Source organism: Lotus japonicus, chromosome 4 (assembly GCF_012489685.1).
Source record: "Lotus japonicus ecotype B-129 chromosome 4, LjGifu_v1.2".
Taxonomy (NCBI): Eukaryota; Viridiplantae; Streptophyta; class Magnoliopsida; order Fabales; family Fabaceae; genus Lotus; species Lotus japonicus.
Genome location: NC_080044.1, coordinates 76,020,619 through 76,044,417, shown reverse-complemented (window position 1 = coordinate 76,044,417; position 23,799 = coordinate 76,020,619). Strand labels below are relative to the sequence as shown.

The following is a 23,799-nucleotide window of genomic DNA, read 5'->3' as shown; positions in this document are numbered from 1 at the left end:
AGGTTCTAGTCCCAACTGGAATTAATGAAAAGAAAAACACAACATATTAAAGAAGGATGCAAAACACAACACATAAGCCAGATGTGTACCATAGATTTTCTTCTCCTTTTTCTTAATTTCAGCTTCTGTGATGTTTCTTAGTTTACTTTAAATCAGAGAAAATTCATGGCTATGATAGGCATAGTGTCAAAATACATTCGCTCAAATGGAATATATATTTAAGGATTATGTCTCTTTTATATATCACTAAAATGACCGGTTCAGCCAATCACCACCTATTTAAACCATTTCTCCTCTTCAGATGCTAACCCTACCCTATTAACATTAAAATTTTGCTTTAAATGTATCACACAATATAATTAAGATTATTTATATAGTCAAAATGATCAATTCATCTGAAAAACTAATGTGAAATAATATTAACACATCATATTAGATTTATAAAATCATGCATATAATTTATATACTTTTACCTTAACTATTTTGTAATTTGCCAACAAAATAATAATTTTACAAAGGTATGCCATTATTGGAAAATCGTGCAATAATATTAACGCAGTCAAATATTTGTATGAATTTATTCAAATTTGAAAGATGATGAATTTTTGAATTCATTTCCGATTAATGCGAAATTAGTCAACTTAGACATTAAATAGAATTAGTGTAATTAATAATTAGATGTCGAAATTAAAATTCAAAATTATTCATCAATTTATTCATTATTGCTAATTAAAGCAAAATATCAACACTAAAACGGAAAATCAATTTTCCTATTCACTATTTAATAATTATTGTTTCTAAACTTATTTCTTCCTTCTCCTTTTCTTCTTTTCGTATTTCTATAAAAACTATAAATAATTTATATTAATAATATTTTTCAAATTTGAATTCAAGTAAGTTAATAAATTAATAAATGGAATCATCAATACCAAACAATTATTACTACATTCATGACTCTTTAATACAACTTTTATTTCTTATTTTGTATATGTTTAATTTTTTTAACCAATTAAATATTAATAATTCAAATTTCCTAAAAATAAATCAAAATTCTTCGACTATTATTAAATGATAATTTTGAAAATTATATAGCAAGTTAAGCAAACAGGGAAAAAAAGTAACCAATGTCTTCTAAACATTTTGAACTTGCTTACTGCAACCACGGAGGCATTTTGCAATATGTCATCAGAAACTTGATCAATGCTAAACATTGAATCAGATTTAAAAAGTTTGCAAAGTAAGTTGCTAGCACCCACTGGCTCTGATTTTTAACACTGGAAATAATCTCATGTTTGGGAGCAAAGGTCAGTTCAATGTGGGAGAAAATCCATGCTATTCACAGCTATTGTATCAATAAACCAAGCAAAGAACTCGGTGGCTGCAATAAATGGTTGTACCTGCATCGCTTGCTAAAGAAATGTAATTCAACTTTTCTCATTTCTGTTATTCATGAAGACCTTATAGCTTGCTGAACGGTTTCAGTTTTTGGCATTTAACTTCCAGTGCTGCCACCTTGAACGGAGATTTGAGGATGAGGAACATTTGTTATAAGTATTGTATACGTTTTGGTAGCTCCAGGTTGAGGGACAGAGCCTGTATTGCCTCTCGCTCAACGCGCAGATGGATCTTCTACCAGTAATCTCCTCTCTCTTTGTTAGGAAAAAAAGATTGAGGAAGACGGTGTGTATGTAGTATGTATGTAGGCCACTCTACAAGAAACCATTGAGTGTCACGCCATTACTAAAAAAAGAGGACCACCAACTACCTATACAACAAAAGAGGTGGAGCACTACAAACAGTGAGGTATATGCAAGACAAAGAACAACAATTACTTCCTCTATCTGGAGCTTAGAGTTGCTGCAGACTCTTTAATAACCATGGCTAGGGATGAGTTAGCGAGGAGGGTTTAAATTAGACGTTCAAACATATACAATGCCCATTTCTTTTGCTCAAGCTTCAGGCATGTCTTTTTTTTTTTATCAATGAAGTGTTCCATTAAAAAAGGCCAAGGCCCAAAGACTAGATACAAACTAGGATAAACAGATGAAGCTACAAGGCAAAGACATTAAGTAGTGCTGCCAGGCAGAAACAATAGAGAAACCTGATATGAGGGGACCATAAACTCCACTAACAGGAATTCTATTCTTGTAGTTCCCTTGCCAGCCCAGTAGAATCGAATCTCTAACAGTTGTTAGAAGCCGAGAAGGTAATGCATGAGTAAAGTTTTTCTTTTTGAAACGAGTAAAGTAAAGTAAAGTAAACAAGCATCCCTAGATATTCGTAAATCAGCTTTCTTCACCAAGCAAAAGAAACACATAATGGATATGTCTTTCTTCATTCCATTTCCAAACCTGGCAAAGTTTCAATAATGCTTCTTCAGTTCTTCTCAATCTCACAATCAAATTGACAAACCGTCCACCCACAGGCCCAGGCCACACTCTCTCTGTCTCTCAAGTCTTTCTCTTCTCAGTCACCATCACCATTTTCATCATTCCGTCAAGCGCTCCTCCTCCACCATCCATCAGGATTAAGGTAATAGGATCAACAATGTTTGTTGAACACCCTTTTTGGGTTTAGACAATCAAATAATTAAAAAGGAGAGAGTTGGAAGAAAATAGAAATAAGTAATAAATATAAAATGCCATGTGATGTGACAGAGAGCCAGGTGTGTGGAGGGTGTCATTTACTTACTGTTGATGAATTAACCCAAAAAACAAAGAATTAATAAACCACTGGAAATACTTGAATTATTACATTTTATTTAGGCTTGGGTTTTGTTTTATAGGAATTTACTACTGTGCATTTAACCTGAAGCTCCACTAATCTTAACCTTGCCAAACAGTTCTAATTATATTCATTTTGCACCTTCTCAGTGTATCACCTGTGTGCTGTGTGTGTCCACTAAAAATGGCATCAGAAAAGGCTGCTTCTACTGCTAATCAACGTGAGGACTCACTTGCATTAGTCCTTGATGAACAGCCTCAACCTCTTGCTGTTGTTGCCCCAATAGTTTCCTCCTACAATGAGAAAATTCGCCCTGTTCTTGATGCTGTTGAAAACCTGAGGCGTCTCAACATTGCTAAGGAGGGAATAAAACTTCCCACAATTGTTGTTGTTGGTGACCAATCTTCAGGGAAGTCCAGTGTCCTTGAATCTCTTGCTGGTATTAGCTTACCCCGTGGCCAAGGCATTTGCACTAGGGTGCCTTTGATTATGAGACTACAAAACCACCCTCTTCCAAAGCCAGAACTTATTTTGGAGTTCAATGGCAAAACCTATCATCAATCGCTGATGCTATGACTACTTTCATGCATATTGTTGGGTTGTCTAAAGATTCTCTGAGAAAGATTCTTCTAACAGGAGATTTTGGGGAGTTTTCTGAAGAGAAAGACAAGCATATGCATTGCACTGCTCGCTTGGTGGAAATGCTTGACTCTTGCGCAAGTGATCTTCACAATTGCCCTGCAAGTGATCCTACCAAGGATTTTCTGATGGAAGAGATAAAGGTGCTGGAGGAAGCCAAGTTGATTGGTCTACCAAACTTTATGCCGAGATCTGCTTTTCTTACTATACTCCAGAGGAAAGTAACTGCGATTGCAGATAAACCAATTGATTTTGTTGAAAAAGTATGGGACTATCTAGAAACTGTCGTGATTTCTGTTCTAATGCTTCATTCGGGAAACTATTATCAGCTTCAGGTTTCAACAAGAAGAGCAGGGAAGAAAGTTATTGCTAAGAAGAAGGAAAATTCAATCAAACATGTGCTGGAAGCTATAGAAATGGAGAAGCACACGGATTACACTTGTAATCCTGAGTACTCGCAGGAATATGATAAGCTGATATCCCGTCGAGATTCTTTTTTGAATCAAGTATTGGACACTACTAAAAATCTGTCGTCAATAGTATGGCTTGAAGGTGTCGGGGTAATTGATGTTGGTTATTTGAGGGATCACCCCAACATTCTAAGTCAAGCCTTTGATTTGAAGGTGAGAATGATAGCTTATTGGAAGATTGTGCAGAGGAGGCTGATTGACTGTATGGCATTGCATTTAAGGATGAGTATCAAAGACCTTGTTGACCATGAGCTGGAAAATGAGATTTGCGATGATTTCATGTCTCCAAAGGACGGTGGGATTGAGAGGCTGTTGGAGGAGTCTCCATCTATTTCTGGGAAGAGAGAAAAGCTGAACAGAAGTGTGAAAGTCCTCAGGCAAAGCAAGGAGACTGTGGCAAATATCCTGGACAGAATTGGAAGTTATGGTGATAATTCGTAGTGATGTTCCCATGTTCTTGGTGGTGTCCTGGCCTATAATCCAGCTATTCTGTCGTTTTGGAAGTATTAGCAGTTTGAGGGTCTCCATTTTTTTTGTTTGGTTTATGTATTTTGAAGGTTGTTTTCATGTTTCTTCTTTTGACCGTGTTATGATCAAAACGTGTTTCGGTCATTTTTAGGTCTACCGGCCATTTTTAGGTCTTGGTAGTTTGATAGTTTCCTTTTTTGTTCTTGTTCTGTTGATGTTGTTTTGTATGATTGACAGTTCTGTTAATTGAATCGTGTTGGTTATGTTGAATTTTGCATGGGTAATGTTTACATAACGAAAGTTAACTCTTACTAATGATGATTAAATGGGAAACAGTCAATGACCTAGGTTTTAACTCATGAAATTTTAAATTAATGATAGTCATTGCATGAGTTACTTGACATTAACCCATAGTTTGTAGTTGTTGTTTTGCATGGCTTGAGAAATTAATTTAATATCTGGTCTTCATTGACAATAAAAAAAAGAGTAAGATATGCTTTAGGCTAAAATCTATATGTACATTGTTTCCCAAAAACTATATGTAGTGAAAGAAAGGCTCTACCTTAAGGAAAAAATAAAAGAACCTTGTACTACTTATCCCTGGAGAAGAGAACAGTTGTAAATTTACGCAAAAGTTTAGATTGTGAACTCACCAAGGCATGTGAGAATCAATTGTAAACTATTAAGCTCAAATCTGCTATCTGCTACAATAATGATCATTTTGTTTTGTTTTCTCTGAAAGATTAAACCTCGTTCATGCTGTATCATGATTCTGAGGATATCTGATGCATGTCATTGCCAGATGTTGAGGGAAAGCTATGCGTGAGCCCTGTTGAATTGTCTGTTTGGCTTGTGCTCAAACTGTGATTTTCCTTGTGTTGACGGATGTCCCTCATGGCTTTAAACCTTAAATCTTCACGGAAAACACTTGTTTCTGGGTCAACATCTGGAATGCTTATTCTTCCTTCAAGCATGTTTACAACCTCAGACATTGTAGGCCTAAGTGATGGTGATGTATTTGTGCACAGGAGAGCTACTTTCAGCATATTTTGTGCTTCAGTTGGGTTTACCTTTGATCCCAAGCTTTCATCAACCAATTTCACCAAGTTTTCAGTCTGTTGCAGATGATATGCCTGCAATGTGAATTTTGTTATCTTTCTTTCACATGGCGAAAATGGCATATGTTTGCGGTGTATAACTATCAAAACAAGGGGATTTATAATCCTAAAAAATAGATAAGGGGTTGAAGTGTAGTAGAATACCCTATCTAAAAGGCATACACAATTATCACTTGGCATGTAATTGTTATTGTTCTTTCCACTAACAATTTCCAAGACCACAACTCCAAAACTGTAAACATCAGCCTTATAAGACAGGTGACCCCATAATGCATATTCCGGTGCCATATATCCTCTGCAAAACAAAATTAACAGATTCTGATTCTGATTCGCAAAAAGAAAACACTTGAGAGTTGTATTATGAAGGGTGAGATGACTGACATTGTCCCAGCCACTCTAGTGGTGACATGGGTTTTATCCTCTTCATCAAGCTTAGCCAACCCAAAATCAGATATTTTAGGGTTTAAGTTCCCATCCAGCAACACATTAGTGGCTTTGATATCTCGATGAACAATCTTTAGTCTTGATTCTTCATGGAGAAATGCAAGACCTTTTGCTATGCCAATACAGATCCTGAGCCTTGTTGGCCTATCTAGGTTAAGCTGATCTTTTGAACCTATGGAATGAGCAAAAAGTAGTTATTGTTGAATTAATATGAATCATGATCACATATTAATTTGTTGAAAAGAAAAAAAAAATGATAATTTCGCTGCTAGGGGAAAACTCACTGAATAAAGCTCGGGCCAGGCTATTATTTTCCATGTACTCATACACCAAGATCAATTGATCCCCTTCAGTGCAACATCCATGAAGTTTCACAAGATTAGGGTGTTGCACACAAGATATCATGCCTATCTCATTTAAAAATTCACGGTTTCCCTGCCGGGACTTTGATGAGAGTTGTTTGACCGCGACCCATGTACCATCCGATAATTGACCCTGCAATCCATTACTTAGAATTTTACATGATTGAGATAAACAGAATTTTCTATGATTGGAAAAGAAGTTGTGTTTACCCTAATACCTTGTAGACAGGACCAAAACCACCTTCTCCAATCTTGTTATCAGGACTGAAGTCATCTGTGGCATCTCTAATTTGTTTTAAGGTAAACGTTCCCTGCTGAAAATCTTGACCTTTGATACCTGTCCGATTCAAGCACAAAATATGTGAAGTATTTGAAATTTTTTATGAAACTTGAAGCTGCTTTTGTAACGGTACTTTGACCAATGAGGTGAATTGCCTCGATGGAGGACAAGTCGGGAATGCTAGAAAAGTGTTTATATGAAGAGAACAAAGACAAAACAAGGAAGCCTTCACTAGATAGAGGAGAATGGAGCTAAACACAGAGGATTTGAATATATGTTAGCTAACTTCCCAGATATAATGGCTAAGAGGTTGATTTGCTAGAAGTTTGAGCATGGAAATCATTATGTAGCAAATTAAATGAACTGATTTGAGAATGATATGAACATGTATTCACCTTTTTCTCTTCTAATTATTCCTTTGATGTAGCCTCTCCTCCAAAAGATTCCTACTATAATAAGGACTAGACATAGAGCTGAAACTCCAAAGCCAACTCCAATGACTATTTTACGCCTTCCCTTTTTTGGGTCAGCACAAGGTTTAGAATCTGGAAGAAAAATACAAGAGAGCTATTCTGGTTACCCAAATAAAAACAGAACGGTGTCAAAATATATAAGTTAAAACCAAACTTTAAAACGTAAGAAGCTTTGTTCAATCGCAGAAGAAAGGAAGAGAAGCTCTGGTTAGCCATGTCACCATTAATAATCAACTTTATGGATGGAGAAGCATATTTAATTGCTAAGTCTTTTACAAAAATAAATTTTCCAGCATGCAAGAAAATTTCTAGATTGCCAACAATTTAAGATTGTGTTACTCCATTTCGTGCCTTTCAAATGTTATTCATGAAAAACATACAATGCTACTCTTCTGTATACCAAGGGTCCAAGGCCAGGATTAAACCAACAAGCTCAATGCTCATGATCCATTTGTGTGCATAAGGTTGTTAATGAAGGAGTTTTCATTTTCAAATTGATAACTTCTGGTATTGAAGTTATAAAAGAAAATTTGAGGAAAGATGTCCTGTCAAAACTTTCCATCTTTATCTTTTATACACCAAAATATCCCTTAAGGAAACTGAAGTATGTAAAATACCCAAGCAATTGAGATATGCTATCTTGAGATCAAATGTATTTCAAACATTCGCCCCAAATCATTATATGACTCACCAGAAACAATAGAGAAACCTGATATGAGGGGACCATAAACTCCACTAACAGGAATTCTTGTAGTTCCCTTGCCAGCCCAGTAGAATCGAATCTCCAAAATATTGTCAGTTACAGTGACATTATATATTGAGATTGTCCGTGGTTTTAGAGCAACGTGTATTTCATCTTCAATATTAAAATCCTTCCAAACTAATCTTTCCTGCAACAACGCAATCTTGTTAAATCCTGATTTGGACAACAGAACATAATTTCTTAATATTGATCAATACCTGAATATAGATATCAAATAAGCGCTTTCCAAGACTTCTATATATCTTCTCATTGGAAAATATAATTTCTGCAAAATGGAGATTTACAGTATACTTCCCATTTTCCAAGCAATAGTGAAAATAAGACAGTGAAATCGGAGAGACACGAGCTGTTGTGTATAACTCCGGGATATTTGAAGATGACAAAGACTTGGTGTAACGTGTATTTTGGAAATCACCATCATCCATGAAGTCACCGGTGCTACTAAACCCCCAGTAATTTTTATAATCATTAAAATATTTTGCAGCACCACCCACCACATCACCATCTCCTACATAGAGGATATTTTCACCATTTTCCTTCACGTGTATATCTTTTCCACCACAGTTGACGTGCAAACATGTTGCATCTACAATAATGGATAATGTAAAAGAAATTGAATGTAAGCTCTCTCAGATTGGATAAAGTAGCAAAACGTTCCAAATGTAGAAGTCTATATACTTACATCTAGGACAGTTGAAAGTTTGTGAACATGGAAGAATCCCCTGCCTGTCATGAACCAAGAGTGGCAATGATATCACTAGAACTCCACTTTTGAACACAGCATAATCAATTTATCAAAATTATGGAAGAATAAAAAGATAGGCTCTTACAATGCATTGATCCCTAAGGAGCTCCGGAACAAGTTTAGGTTTAAATTCCTGATCAAGTTAAACAAGGTGTAACAATCATTAGCTTTGAAATAACATCGAAGTTAAAGATACATAGGAAAAAATAGTAATTAACAACAAAAAGAGCAGATTCCAACACAGACCCCTCTCTATCTTAATTTTCCTAAACTAGAAAAAGTATGAATAGTGTAAGAATTATGGTGTATAAAAAAACCAATGTCCTAGAAATAATTATTGCAAAAGAATCTTCTTTCTTACAGGTAATCTCCGCAAGCAGGTTGTCCAGGTCCTTGCCACGTAAAGTTGTTGTAAGAAAGATCACTGCATACAAAGATAAAAAAGAACTACTATCAGCAGAAAATTATTCATCATATATATAAAATCACATTCATCAACTAGAGAAAAATTCACTTAACAAGCTATTTGATATTGTTAAAGTCTGCATAAAAAATGTTCTACAGAGAAATAGAGAAATGTCTAAACAAGAACAAACTGTAACCAGATTGAATTCATTTTTCCACAATTGTGCGAAACAAATTTAGGAATTCCTAAGGGCATAAGCAGAGAGAAAGAGCAAGTATGATTGAAATTTGAAATGTTAGCCCCCTCAGCCTGCTGGTAGCAAGATAACAACTCAGAAGAATACATGTGAACACAATTTGAGCAGTAAATGATACTTTGCATTATTGAGGTTGAAATGACTCAGGTAAGTAACATACACATTGCTTCCATCCATCAAGATTGAGTCAGGTACATTACCACTCAGCATGTTGCCAGTTAGGAAGCTGAAAAATAACGATGGAGAAAATTATTTACTGTTACAAAATTGTAACTGAGGCCATAAGGAGCCTTTCTAAATGGTACATGTCTACATACAAGGTTAAAAACAAACACAATTCACAAGTAAATAATAAATGAATTCCTTCTTCAACCCTCGGTTGCTGATATTCTAGCATGCGAATTTGTGATTTTAGATAAGTTTCAGCTCCTTCATAATAGTCGAGAGACAGAAGTGCAATTAATTATTCTACTCATAGTTCAATGCAACATATTCTAAAATTTAGAGAAGTAAACTTACACAAATCTCAAATGCCCCACATGTACAGTTTCTGGTATTCTCCCAACCAACTTATTGAAACTGAGATCCCTATAAAAGATGAAGAAATATTATAAATTTCTTTCATTAAGTTGTTTGGTTTCTTAATTAGAGTTATGTGAATATACAACTACTCTTTTAGTTATGGATTAGCATTTTTATGTCATCATGAATCTGTAACATGTAGTTTGCTCTTGGAAGCAATTTTGATTTTAAAAATAGGCTATTCATTGCAGCCTCAAAGAACGAACTAATAACAGATTGGTGCAGTTAGCCTACACCATTGCATCAAATGATTACATTAGCATAGGTATTTCCCTATATACATATGTTAAGGTTCCATTAGAACTAGTTGCATATATTGAATACTAGGGAATAAATAAATATGCAGCTGATTATTAGTCTATTTATAACAATATGATTGATTAAGTAGAAAACATTAGATGATTCAATTTAACTGAAGCTCTTTTTTAGGTTTAAAACTTTCATAGCCCTCCTTTCATTTGTTCTACTATCCTAAATACTATTTATCAGAATGGCATTCTTCAAATATGGACTACCATGATCTTCCAAGGCATGATGGTTTCTAAAAAATCACCTAGATTTTCATTATCACTAACTAAATCAATGATTCATAGTTACAGGCACATATATTGCTTTGTTATACGGTTAGGAAGTTAAGAGAAAGGAAAAATTAGTTAGGAGCTTTTATAGTAGTAAGGGTTGTTGTACAGTTGTAGCAGTTAGTAGTTACTAGCTGGGGATTAGTTAGATATATAAATAGGGGGATGTGAGATTGGGGAGTCATCTATTGAGTTTGTATTTGGAAAAACAGAGCAGTGGGCCAGTTATAATGGGAAACCCTTGAAGGAGATTACTCTCCTCAATAACAATAGATTCTTTCCAATTATGCAAAGAGTAATATTTTTATGTGCCGATATATTTTGTGCCTTTGACAAGAATTGGAAAACAACCAAAGGCATAAAAAAGTCAAATGTTTTACTTACAACATTTCCAAATTCTTCATTGTCCAGAAGTAGCTAGGAAGTTCTCCAGTAATATTACAACTTCTCAAAATCCTAAACAGAAAAGCCTCAATTACTTTAATTTAAACAATAGAAGATAAAATATACCAACTATTTTTAGCACACAAAATTCATCATACAATCTTATCATTCCTGTCATGTTGCTTAAAATAGGAAATTCCTGGCTTGGACCCTTTATGTCAGTAATCCTCCTGTATCATACTTTCCACCATGAGTTTATATATTATATACATAACAAGTAAGATGTACATAGTAGGAATTTTACTTACAGTTGAGATAAATTACTCAAAAGAGATATATTTGATGGGATTGGCCCCTCGAGTCCACTTCCATGCATTTCTCTTCAATGATGTACATTATAAATGAGAATAAACATAATGTAGGCTATTGTAAAAAACTATGAGAATAGAGAGAGAGAGAGAGAGAGAGAGAGAGAGAGAGAGAATATGAAATCTCACAGTCTTTCAAGTAATTTCCAATTCTGGATGAAGCTAGGTATTTTTCCGTTGAAACTATTATCATTTATCCTACTGCAACAGGCCAAAAATTTAAACTCATTAGGGGAAGTGTAAGTATGTATTTCCAAGTAAAAAGGCTAATCAGAACTTACAAATCTATCAAATTCTGTAAATGAGCAAATGTGCCAGGTAAATTCCCGGACAACTTATTAGATGATAAAATCCTGAAAGGATAATATTGCATATGAGAACTATCAGATACAAACATCTTTCACATATATTTGAAAATAAAACACATGAATCTTGGAAAATAAATCGAAACTCATTGTCTTACAAAGTTTGCAGGTTAAGTAGACTTCCAAGTTCAGAGGGAACAAGACCAGAAAATTGGTTAGCTTCAAGGTTCCTGATTTGAGGTCAGAGTAAAAGGAAATGAAAATTAAAGATGTCCATGAGAAAGAGAAAGTAATTTAAATGCAACTAAACACTAATAACATTTAATAATTCTAGCTAGGTAAACAATCGCATTATACAGGTAACTTAATAGTTGAACCTTTTAGTTCGAACCATCTAGCAATATCCATATCACAAGAAATATTGAGACAGAAATTTAGTTTCACTATTGAACTTCTATCAGCATAAATCTTCAGAAAATTAAAAACAAATGGGAATAAATTTATTTATAAACTTACAGGTATGTTAGACTGGTAATATTTCCCAACTCCTTTGGAATTTCCCCTGATAAACGATTAACAAGTAGAGAGCTGCATAATATGTTGTGTTTAATATAAAAGGAAAGTAACTGAAAGAAAACTATATTCAATTGATAAGAACGTACATTGAAGTTAGGTTCATTGAAGCCCACTCCTTTGGAATTGCACCATTTAGGTAGTTCAAAGCAAAATCACTACAATGAGAGCAAGTTTCATTTCAATTGGCAATGCAGTAAGTTCAACCGATATGGGAACAAAAATAAGTTGAGGTGAAAAAACATAGAAACTAAATTTTAACATCAAACAAGTAATGTAGCTTTTTTTAGGTGTTCATAGTTCATACACTTCTTTGAGGTAAGGAAGCTTAACCAGTTGAGGTGGAAGCATGCCCGGAAGGTTGTACCCCTTGAGCATACTGAAACATTGAAATTTTATTTTGTAAATTACGCTAGTCAATTATAAAAACAGATAACTATATTAGGAAATGTAGCAAAGGTTAAAAATAACTTGAAAACACTTGAGATAAGATAAAGAGATTTTTACATCCTTACTACATGGCAGAAGGTACCATTTTCAAAAGAGCAATCACAATCAATGCTACTTTCAGATCCAGCAGGTGATTCTGGTGTTAACCCCACAATTTCAATTTCACAAGAGTCACTATCAAACTTCCAATAGTTGACACCCATTGTGCTGGTGATTTCTTTAAGAGCATTCACTGATAAACATTTGAGGACAACATAATCATAACATAACAAATAATGTTAGGAATCTCCATAATTAGGACAACTGGCATCAGAATTTACAAGCTAACTTGATATTGACAACGAAGGAGTAAATCAGTAAAGACAATTCAGTTTAACTTTTTAATGCAGTAGGTAAACCAACCACTAAGAACACTATAAAAAAAAGAGTGAAAACCTAATTCTAGTTTTAATCTTTTTTCAACTTTAGTTACTTTTCAATTTCAGGTTTCACATAAAGCTATCAAACTTACCAGGTTAGCTTATTAAGAAAGAAGTGAATGCTGGAAACACATACCAAACAGTTGAACAGAGATGTTTTTTTCTATTTGGTCTTCATGAATTAAATTATGACCTTAACTAATAATAGGAATAATTTCTGTCATTTTGCAGCACATCAATATATTTAGAAATACAAGTGGAACTTACACATAAACTTGAAAAAATATCTAAGATGCGTGCTACTAGTAGCAACACAGAAACAGTGAAAAATGGTCATTAGAACCAAGGTAAATGATGCAACTTGCAACAAGCAAACACAAGCTTTTTATGATCTCATTTTGATGCTTAATTTGTTGAGCAATTAATCTACAAGATACTACTATAAAAGAATGGAAAAGTGATGGTTACCCTCTTGATGGGGTAGTTTGGATTCTGCATATTCCAGACATGTGAAGCAACCCAATGAAATGATTGAGAAAGCAAAGAGGGTCCTTGTCAGCATCTTATATACTTTACTTTGAAAAGCAAGTAGAAGCGGAAGCAGCACGACCACCACCAATTGAGCACAATATTAGATTGGTAGTTTTGTTCTCATTACTACTTCTTCTTCTTCCCTTTGATAATCGGCAGTTCGCAGTTTAGCAATTACAGACAGAGCAAGAGAGAGAGAGAGAGAGAATGTGTGTACTTTTGGATGCACTGTTTTTCATAAATCAATAGGAAAATTATTCCATTGGTTGAAAAGTAAAGAACATAGATATGAGATGGAGATGTTTTGCAGACACATGAAAATGAAGTAAGTGATGATGTGGTTATGTATTACGTCAATATTTTTTTCTTTATTAAAATTGAGTGAGTTCGACTCCGATCACCACCACTAATTACCACTCGTTAAGGTATGTCTCGATCCAGCGGGAGCATAAATCACTTACAATGGTATTTACATATCACTCACCAGCGTGGTTCTCACATCCACACAAAAAATCAAACACACAATATTCTGAAATGTTACTTTGTTATTATCAAGTTAGTCAACATGTAAGCAGTACTTACAATAAAATTGTCAATTCCTAGCACTTTCTATTTAACATGCTCGTTTTTTCTCTTTTTTTTTTCTCCAATACTCAATAACTTAGATAATCTACTCTTCTTTTTCTCTCGTGCTAAATATCTTCAATAATCTGTTTTTTTGTCATTTTCTCTCATACTAAGATAACTTCAATAAGATCAACTAGTTTCTTTTTCTAATTTCTATACTAAACGATGTTAATGAACAAAAATCCTAACAATTCAAAGTCATACAACTAGATGATTATGGCTGTCTGCAGGGATATTTCGTCAAAAACGGTGGCCCAACAGTTTTGGGACCCTTGTTTTATGATTTTTTTTTTAATTTAGGCTTGCTTCCTAAAGTATGAGCATGTAGCTTATTCAAAGTGGAAAAAAAATGTGAGATGTAGAACAATTTGTTTAGGCTAACACTACTTATAATCAATTTAAATTTTAACCACATTTAGCTTTAATATATGAAGCATAACATAATTTGTTTTTTGATATAAACCCAAACACAAGGAATGGGTTAGAAGTCTCACATTAATTAAAAATGTAACTTAACAATTGATTATAAAGAATAGAACAACCTTCAACTCTTGAACTAGATTTTTGATTGAGTTAGACCTTCATAATTCTAATAGCTTTGAGCTTAAAATTGGTGTTCTTCTAAGTGTTTTTAATCTCAAAAAAAAATCAAACCATGTATTCTCTTCACTTGTTTCTTTAATTAATAGGAGTAGTTTATACATCAACAAAAAGATTTTTTAGAAAAGGTTAAATATGGTTTTTTACTTGACTTATACTATAGTCTAAAATGATTACTCTAAAAAAATTTCACATTTTTTTATCCCTAAGGTTGTGTTTGGATGAGGGATTGTAGAAATTCAAGGGATTTTAAATGCTAGGGAATTCAAATGATTCAATTGAATTCCCTTGAATTTCAAATTTTATTGTTTGGATAAAATGTTGAAATTCGCTCAATTGTAAAATTCTTTGTTTGGGTAATATAAATGAATTTCCTTCATTTAATTGTTTTTATCTTAATATAATCGGTTGAAAACCCTAAAAATCAGCCCGACTGTCAAAAATAGACCGAAACCTTAAAAGTCGACATAAAAGCCTAAAAAGTGGCTGAAAAACCGAAAGTCGGCCGAAAACCCAAAAATCGGCCGAAAACCTAAAAATTAGTTGAAAACCCTAAAAATCGGCCGACTCTCAATAATCAGCCGAAAACTCAAAAATCGACACAAAACCCTAAAAAGCGGGTCAAAACCCTAAAACGGCAAGAAATCCCTAAAAATAGGCCGAAAACGTGAAAGTCGACTCGAAACTCAAAAATCGGCCCATAACCCTAAAAATCGACCTGACTCTCAAATATCGGCCGAAAACTTAAAAGCCGTCTGAAAACCCTAAAAATCGGCCCGACTCGAAAAAATCGGCCGAAAACTCAAAAGTCGGCACAAAACCCTAAAAAGTCGACATAAAAACCTAAAAAGTGGCTGAAAAGAATTTGTTTGATTGATAGTTCTTACAAGGTTATAGAACATTTTTGAAATCTTTTTACCCAGTCACATGCTTACATTACACATTACAATCTTAGAAATGAGTATCAAGTATCAACATGTAATTTTCACATTAGTTTTGCACCATCAAAATTGCAATTTTGGTTTAAGAATGTACTTTTCTTTTTGAGAAAGCAAATTCTCAAATTTGCAGATTCAAAATAGAAAAAGCAACCACCTGAAGTTCACATGATCCTAATCTAACCAATCCATCATCAATGGACCCAGGCCCACAAAACCAACACGACGACGTTTTCTTCGACGCCTTTCACCACTGCCCCTTCCACCATTGCTCCGCCGTCGCTGACAACTCCCCGGAATCTTCCGCCACCGCTTCCGACCCACCCATCCCATCCCCAGCTTCCACAATCCGCCGCCGTTCAATTCGCCGTCGCTCACCGGCTAAGCAATCAACCCACACCGATTCCTTCAGCGATTCAATCGACACTGCCACAACGAGCCTTCAGAATGATCCGAATCTCTCGATTTTGAAGGAAAATGAGAATTCTCCTAAGAAAATCGATTCAGATGAAGCGAAAATTCGTTCGTTTGAAGAGGGAAACGAGGAATCGACGATAACTACAGCTTCGCATGACGAAGGACCCGGCGATTCCGCTGACTCGGTTGCGGCGGAGACCGGTGGTTCTCCCGAGAAAATCGATTCAGATGAAGAGAAACTTCGTTCAATTCCTCCTCCTAGTGTTGTAACCGAAGAACGAAACGAGGAATCGACGATAACTACAGCTTCGCATGATGACGAAGGACCTGGCGATTCCGCTGACTCGGTGGCGGCGGATCATGGTGATTCTCCGTCGAGCTCGCTTGAATTTGTGGCGGGGTTGGTGATTAGGGTAATCATGATGCAAATCAAGGTTTTCATTTTCTTTGTGAAGTCACCAGTGTTGTTATTGTTTCATGGTTGCATGTTTTTTGTGGACCCTTTTGGAACAATTAGAAAGGGGAAGAGTTTTTTCATGGAGATTTTGGATAGAGTGTGGGGTTGTGTTTCAGCTCAGGGATTGTTCAGTGAGCAGAATTCATTCTGGAATGTTGCTTTTAGGTGTGGGTGGGGATTTTTGTGGTCTATCTATGTTTGCTGCATTTTGTTTGGTCTATTGGGTTCTTCAGTTGTGGTTAGTGGGTTTGTGATGAAGTACTTGGTGGAGAAGCCACTTCAGATGAAGCAGGTTTTGAATTTTGATTTCACCAAGCAAAGTCCTGTTGCATTTGTGCCTGTGATATCGTGTGCCGGTGTTGGTGGTGGTGATGATCCTGAGAATGACCTTGCAGTTGGCAAGTGGATGAGTAGAAGGGTTATACCTCCTAAGCAAAAGGTGCAAGTCACTGTTGCATTGCTTGTGCCAGAGTCAGAATATAACACACATCTTGGAATCTTTCAGGTACCTATCTGGTTCATCTCAATCAGTGAAAGCTTTAACTTGACTTTAGCTTCTATGCAGTTTTTCTGTTTACCCTGTCATCATGATGTTTTACTAGTTCTACATTTTCTCTTAATATAAATGTGTAAGGCTATTATAGTATAAGGGACTCTGATGGTGTATAAATAAGCTATTTGAAATCACTAGTATATACTTTTGAAGATTGTTCTGCAGACAACTTTCAAATGGTTAGAATGGTAGCTGAATATCTTATAATTTACATTATTTGAATATTGTTGGAGTGTGGTTAGATGAAACCTAGGCCTTTGCTTAGGGGTAAAATTTTCCACTGATGTGATTCTCTGCCACATTATTTCTGTGTATCTGCCATGTTTCCTACGATTAGAGGGTTGATACTTTAGAGTAACTGTTAGATTTATTAGACAAAGAAGGGGATCAATTGTACTTGTGAACCGTTTGATCACAATTTCTGTAAGCATATATAGTCTGTAAAAATTACTATTTCCTTGTACCTTCCTCTTAAAGAATTTTAACTGATATAATATAATTGCAGTTGATATGAGTTCTTCTTTTACTTGTATGTTTTATAGGTCAGGGTAGACTTCTTATCTTATGAGGGTAAAACAATTGCAAGTTCGAGCCAACCTTGCATGTTAAAATTCAGAAGTGAGCCTATCCGTCTAATCACGACTTTCCTCAAGATTGTTCCTCTTGTTACTGGCTATGGATCAGAAACCCAGACTCTTAAAGCCAAGATGAGAGGCTTTGTTGAAGGGGATATACCTACTTCATGCTTAAAAGTAACCCTTGAGCAGCGAGCAGAATATCTACCAGGCGCTGGCATTCCTCAAATGTATGACTCATCTATAATTGTTGAATCAGAACTTCCTTTTTTCAAGAGGATTATATGGCATTGGAAGATGAGCATATTTATATGGATCACTATGATGGCATTCATGATGGAGTTACTCTTTGTTCTCGTGTGCTGTTGGCCTATAATTATTCCAAGAACCAGGCAAAGGAGTGGCTCTGCTCGAGGTGATGGTACTCAAAACAATCTTCAGCCCCCAAGTTGAGCCTAGTTCTTTCGCCCGGAAAAAAGTGAGAGTGGTATGAGAAAGATTTTTTGTCCAATAGTATAACCTAGCATATTTTGACTTGTAGATCTATGTTTAGTGAGGGATCCTAACTAAAATTCTTTTTTTTTTCCTTCCACTTTTCTTTCTCTTAAATTTCCTTTCTAGTCACAAGTTACATGTTCAATTGCACACTATGTATAATATGATTTGGCCAAATCTATGTCCATTTGGCTAGCCATAAATAAGAGATTTTTATTTATTTTTTACTATCAAGAATTTAAATGTTCCTTCAATGGAAGTTGCCAAAACTGAAAATAATAGTGTGTTAGAATTGGTGATGAAAATTGAAAAGAGACAGACTATTTTATTGAATCAGTAGATTTTCCAAGTGTAGGTTTAGCATGAAATTGGTACAGGAATGAACTAATCCTTGAGTGTTCGAGAAACTCAAAATTCTCAACAAAACCCACACAAGACAAGTATGTCCAATCCTCCCTCTCTTCTCAACTATTTAATTCTAGCTAACTAACTGTAAATTGTAAACATGAACAATAAATTCCTATTCTATTTACAACAACTTTGAAACTAGCACTTAAGGATGGGCCCGTATCTCCAATGCTACTTCTTATTTCTTAGTTCTTAGCACTATTCATGTGGGCCCGTATTGCCACATGTGCTTAGCCAACTTTCAAGTAGGGGTGTAAATAGGCCAGGCGGTTCGGCAGGAGTCTATGGCTCGGCTCGTCTGAGGCTCGACCTGGCTTGGCTCGTTTATTAAAAAGACTGGGCTTAGGCTTTTTAAAAGGCTTGTTTAACTAAAAAGGTCATGCCCAAACAATTAAAAAACTCTGTTTGGCCTGATAGGCCGGCCTACATATCTATTATTTTTATTAATAATATAAATAAATATAATATAATTATATATAATTTAATTTTTGTTGTGTTTGTTTTAAATAATTGAGGTTTTGTTCTTTGAAATGCAATAATATACAAGTTTATTTATTTGAAAAGAAAATGAAATGATATATAAAAAGGCTTATTAGCCCGCTAGCCTATTAGCTCGTTGGCCTAATGGCATTTTTTTGGTGAAATTTTCTGTTAAATAGACTTTTAAGTAGGCTTATAGGTCAGGTCAGACCTTATAAAAGGCCAGGCCAAGCCTTAAAATTTTGCCTATTGATAGGCCACATGCCAGGCTTAGGCCACAAAAAGAGAATGCAGGTCAGGCTTGGGCCACGCAAAGCCTAGCTCGGCCCGACCTATTTCCACCCCTACTCTCAAGCAATTTTGCTCCAACATGAGTAGTTAGTTCTTACAACTATTCATTTGGTCTCACCAACCACATTATTTATACTTTTTATTTTCATAAAGTAATAAAACAAAACTCATAAAGTAATAAAGTAATTTAGATGAGAGAGAAAAAAAAATTATGCTAAGAACTCAAAAAGTAAAACTCCTTATATAAGAACTCAGTTCTTATTTTTAAGAATTAAGAACTTCATGTCAGCACCTCTTATAGTTAAGAACTCAGTTCTTAGTTCTTAACTCAAAAATAAGAACTAAGAACCTTGTATTGGAGATGCACTAAGAGACTAATCTTGCCGATGGCTCTTTGCGAGTTTCGATGTCAACTGGGGTATTTATGAATTCAATTCATCGATCTTAAGTATTAAATCAACCAGTGTGTACGGTGTTGAACCATGCGCCACACTAGTAGTCCTCCAACTATGCCTTTCACTATGAGTGATAGCAGAGAGGTATAAAGTAAGTTGGTTGAGGTGCAAAATACTTGAGATAATCAAAGTATACGATGCCAACCACGCACCAGAATAGTAATTCACTAGCTCAGACCTTCACTCTTAAGTGATGGTCGATATAAGATGTAATTAAGTTGGTCGAGATGCGAGGTACCTAAGTCGGCCAAAGCATATGGTGCCGACCACATGCTGAATTAGTGATTTTGGGATATTCAAATAGATTTGATTCTAGGTATGATACTTATAAATATATTTTCAATTTGCAATTACACTTTAAAAATTATTTTACTTAATTAATTTAAACAAATTATGTAAGTGTGTGTACCACCAAACGCGTAGATCAACTGATATGAAATTGTTCTAGCTTAAGTAAAGGTGTTGGGTTCGAGTCCGTATGAATGCATCCATCTTAAAACACTCTATTTCAACATCAAGTTTTTCCACATCAATTCTTTCAAATCATTTTACTAAAATATAAAACAATGATCCTTAAGTAACACTTGAAGACAACTTTCATACATTTGCTCAAATCAGTTGGAGCCACCACTACGAGGTACTCCTTTGAGAAAAGAGGCACTCTTTGTGATCTCACGCAATGGCTTGTCCGTATAGCGAACGATATTGTAGACCCATGCACCAGCCACTGCCCCCATAATTGGAGACACCAAGTATATCCATATTCCTCTGTATTCACCATGCACAATGGCAGGGCCTATGCTTCTTGCTGGGTTCATTGATGCTCCAGTTATTGGCCTATAATGTAAGAAACTATATTATTAGAAAATATCACAAACATAAATAATTGGGATAATGTTGTATTAGGTTTTTCCTCCATGTGGAATGATCTCAAATGATAAAGAATACATGCTCACAAAAATGAGAATAAAGTTTGAGTTGCAATTTACTAAGGGTTAACATATTTGAGTGATGACATAATGATGTTCTTAATATGTAATCACTTATGTTAACTAGTTTTGTGATAAGGTTATACCCTGCAAACATCACATTCAAGAGCACTGTAGATCCCACGGCAATCCCAGCCAACTCACCAATCTGCAAGATAAAAAAAACAAAATGAAGAGCTAAAAGTCATCAAATGGGGTCTTTGATTTACCAATTTTCAAATATAGATTTTGTTGGTACAAGATGTGTCTTATTACGTAAACTTTTTAGACATCTTCCACATATTTCAAAAGGGTACAACTATGTCTAGACAACTAGTCAATTCATGCACTTTTTTAATGTCAAATCCTATCCTTTTAAACACTTACAATACTTCCACATCTTATTCAACATTTTTTTTCTTCTTTTTCTCTCTTTTTCTATTACATTGCATCACATTTACTTTTCAATCATAGATTGGTGTGGTGATTATTGGCCAACCCCAATTCATTGGAATTTTAAATCAAAATATTTTATGTAAAATAAGAGCTACTTATAACCAAACAAACAGCAGAATGGAATTTTTGGATGCAAAAGAAACATTACTGCTCGATTATCAGTGGCCACCCCAGATATGATGAACATAAGGTAAAAAGTGATTATGAATTCAATCACAAAAGCTTGTAAGTTAGACCCAGCTGGGAGTGTTCCTGTAAACTGATTATGCTTGCCATTGAATATTAGCCTGAGAGTTCCAGTTGCAAGTGTGGATCCAAGAACCTGAGCTGCTATATAAGTAGGTACCTACAAGGAGAACAATTATTAACATTCGAATCAGCTTCCCTTTCTTCGTAATCAATTCAGCATTTTGAAACTACTCATCAAGCTTCTCTCTAGAATTGATTTTAATTAATTTTGAAATCAGGTTGCAGATGACTTTTCAATTTTCAAATATGCCTATACCACCATGGTGGTGCCAATAATTTCAAAGACAGATGGAGACAATTGAATAGACTAATAGAGGAACATGCTCTCTCTAATTCCATTATTTTATTAAATGTGCAATAACTTGTTGTTTCAGACAAAAACAAATTTTAAATATTACAGTGTGAAAGGGCCAAGAAGTCTACATCTAATTCAAACAAAGTTGGCTATAGATGATAAACTAGTTTGACCCCTAATTTCCTATCTAGTTTTACCAAATAATGAATCTCAGAAGAAAAAGTGTTGAGTTTGGCTCACCTGCTTCCATGGAAACCTTCTGTTGGTGGCAAAAGCAATGGTGACAGCAGGATTGAAATGGGCACCAGAAATGTGGCCAACAGAGTAAACCAGCACCATCACAGCCAGTCCCCAAACAATTGAAATCCCAGGAAGTGTAACCACATTGTCATTGTTCTTGTTCACTACCACTGAAGCACAACCAGCAAATATCATAAAATATGTTCCCACCACCTCAGCTACTATCTGCACTCATAAAAACAAACAGACTCAAATTCAAATTGCCATTTCTAATCAATTTTTCAAGTTCAATCTGATCAATAGATTAGTTCAGAAAGATACTTTAATATTATATGTGCCTATTCATCTCTAACAATATGAGCCTATTTGGATACACACTAAAAAGCACATATTATTGGAACTTCTCCATTATAAAAAAACACTAGATAAATACGAGTGTTTTTTGGTCCGTGACTAAACTAGCTCTATAGACTCTGAATGTACTGTACCACAAGTTCCATAGCTTTTTGTATCAGTTTTTTTACTACGTGTCAATTCTGTCATTCAGAAACTACTCACATAAGCTTCTGATCAGATTCTAGAAGAGACAACTGTCTATTCATCAAATCAAATCCCATATGAGTTTGCAAACAGAGGAATTGAAAAGAAAGATTAGGACTTAGGAGTCACCTTTTGCAAGAAAGAAACAGTGAAAGAGGTGTCTGAGACTTCAGTAGTGTTAGAGACATCCTTGCTTACATTTAAAACTGTCTCATGGGCTCCATTTGATGCTGAATCTTGATCCATCACCCACAGAATTACAAGGAAATAAAAGGACAGGGAAATTTAGTTTCTTTGAGATGGGAAAGAAAGAAGATTGGACCACATGCAGCACATGTGTCTTTTCGACCGAACACCTCTATATATAGTATTTAACTATGTTCCTGGATTAATTGGATGTATAGTATTTTTTAATATTGAAGAATTTGATCTTTCGAGGTTGCTGGAATATATGATGTTTTAGCTCGTGGAAGAAGGGGTTGATGTGATCTCTTCATATAAAGATTGATGAGGTTGGTGAGGAATGAAGACTATAGACGTGGGGGGATATAAATAGTTTAATTTAGTCAAAACAATAATTTTGGACCAGACTTCAAAAAAAAGAAAATTGGACCAAAATAATAATAATAATTTGTGAAAAACAAACTAACAGAAAGAGTAGAATAGAAAAGTTTCTTGCGTTTGAAAACTTTCAATTACTTATTCATTAACCTTCAAAGCCTATTTATACAACTTGACTTTCACTATACAACTAATTCTAAACAACTAACTTTAACACCCTCCCTTAAACTGAACTTGCAACATGCAATTCAGTTTATCCTATTGATCTTACACACACCCAACTGTGATCTCAGTTTCTCAAACAACTCAACCTTCAAAGGTTTGGTCATAATATCTGACAGCTGTTCATTAGTGCTGCAGTAAGCTAGCTCTATTCTTCCTTCTTGAACCAAATCTCTCAGAAAATGATAGCGTACATCAATATGCTTGCTTCTTCCATGCATAACAGGATTCTTTGACAGCTTAATAGTTGAGCTATTATCACAGTGTATGATTGAGCACTTGTCCTGAACATGACCAAGTGAGAAAAGAATTCTTCTAAGCCAAATACATTGACAAGCACATGCAACTGCAGCAATAAACTCAGCCTCAGTTGTTGAGAGACTAACAACTGCTTGCTTCTTTGAAGACCAAGCCACAGATCCTGAGCCAAGCATGAAGACATATCCAGAAGTACTTTTCCTGTCATCGATATCTCCAGCATAATCACTGTCAGTATAAGAGACCAATTCCCTGTTTCCAGCTCTTTTATACTGAATTCCCATATCAACTGAGCCACTCAAATATCTCATCACCCTCTTAACACTTTGCAAATGTACATCTGTTGGCTTCTCCATGTATCTACTCACAAGGCTGA

The 23,799-nt window shown here is 35.1% G+C and overlaps 4 protein-coding genes across 4 annotated transcripts; 2 read left to right on the top strand and 2 right to left on the bottom strand.

Moving 5' to 3' along the window:
• The first annotated feature begins 2,907 nt into the window (after positions 1–2,907).
• LOC130713376 (dynamin-related protein 4C-like) lies at positions 2,908–4,571 on the top strand. The gene is made up of 2 exons (XM_057563147.1): positions 2,908–3,144; positions 3,201–4,571. Exons 1-2 carry the CDS (start codon positions 2,908–2,910, stop codon positions 4,272–4,274), a joined length of 1,311 nt encoding a protein of 436 aa, XP_057419130.1. The 3' UTR covers positions 4,275–4,571.
• A 205-nt stretch (positions 4,572–4,776) lies between these two features.
• On the bottom strand, positions 4,777–13,620 carry LOC130711627 (probable LRR receptor-like serine/threonine-protein kinase RFK1). The gene is made up of 24 exons (XM_057561326.1): positions 13,276–13,620; positions 12,446–12,620; positions 12,246–12,317; positions 12,028–12,096; positions 11,882–11,953; positions 11,524–11,595; positions 11,342–11,413; positions 11,190–11,261; positions 11,001–11,072; positions 10,851–10,922; positions 10,693–10,764; positions 9,668–9,736; positions 9,309–9,374; positions 8,848–8,910; positions 8,572–8,619; positions 8,424–8,467; positions 7,939–8,327; positions 7,670–7,868; positions 6,901–7,050; positions 6,444–6,562; positions 6,148–6,358; positions 5,801–6,035; positions 5,564–5,714; positions 4,777–5,434 (listed from the first exon to the last, which is right to left on the bottom strand). The coding sequence occupies exons 1-24, from the start codon at positions 13,367–13,369 to the stop codon at positions 5,066–5,068; spliced, it is 3,027 nt and encodes a 1,008-aa protein (XP_057417309.1). The 5' UTR covers positions 13,370–13,620; the 3' UTR covers positions 4,777–5,065.
• A 1,984-nt stretch (positions 13,621–15,604) lies between these two features.
• LOC130714402 (seipin-2) lies at positions 15,605–18,254 on the top strand. Its single transcript, XM_057564304.1, has 2 exons — positions 15,605–16,882; positions 17,473–18,254. Exons 1-2 carry the CDS (start codon positions 15,701–15,703, stop codon positions 17,956–17,958), a joined length of 1,668 nt encoding a protein of 555 aa, XP_057420287.1. The 5' UTR covers positions 15,605–15,700; the 3' UTR covers positions 17,959–18,254.
• A 1,861-nt stretch (positions 18,255–20,115) lies between these two features.
• LOC130715536 (nodulin-26-like) lies at positions 20,116–22,893 on the bottom strand. The gene is made up of 5 exons (XM_057565653.1): positions 22,512–22,893; positions 21,843–22,067; positions 21,207–21,404; positions 20,710–20,771; positions 20,116–20,471 (listed from the first exon to the last, which is right to left on the bottom strand). The coding sequence occupies exons 1-5, from the start codon at positions 22,626–22,628 to the stop codon at positions 20,249–20,251; spliced, it is 825 nt and encodes a 274-aa protein (XP_057421636.1). The 5' UTR covers positions 22,629–22,893; the 3' UTR covers positions 20,116–20,248.
• Positions 22,894–23,799: the final 906 nt, after the last annotated feature.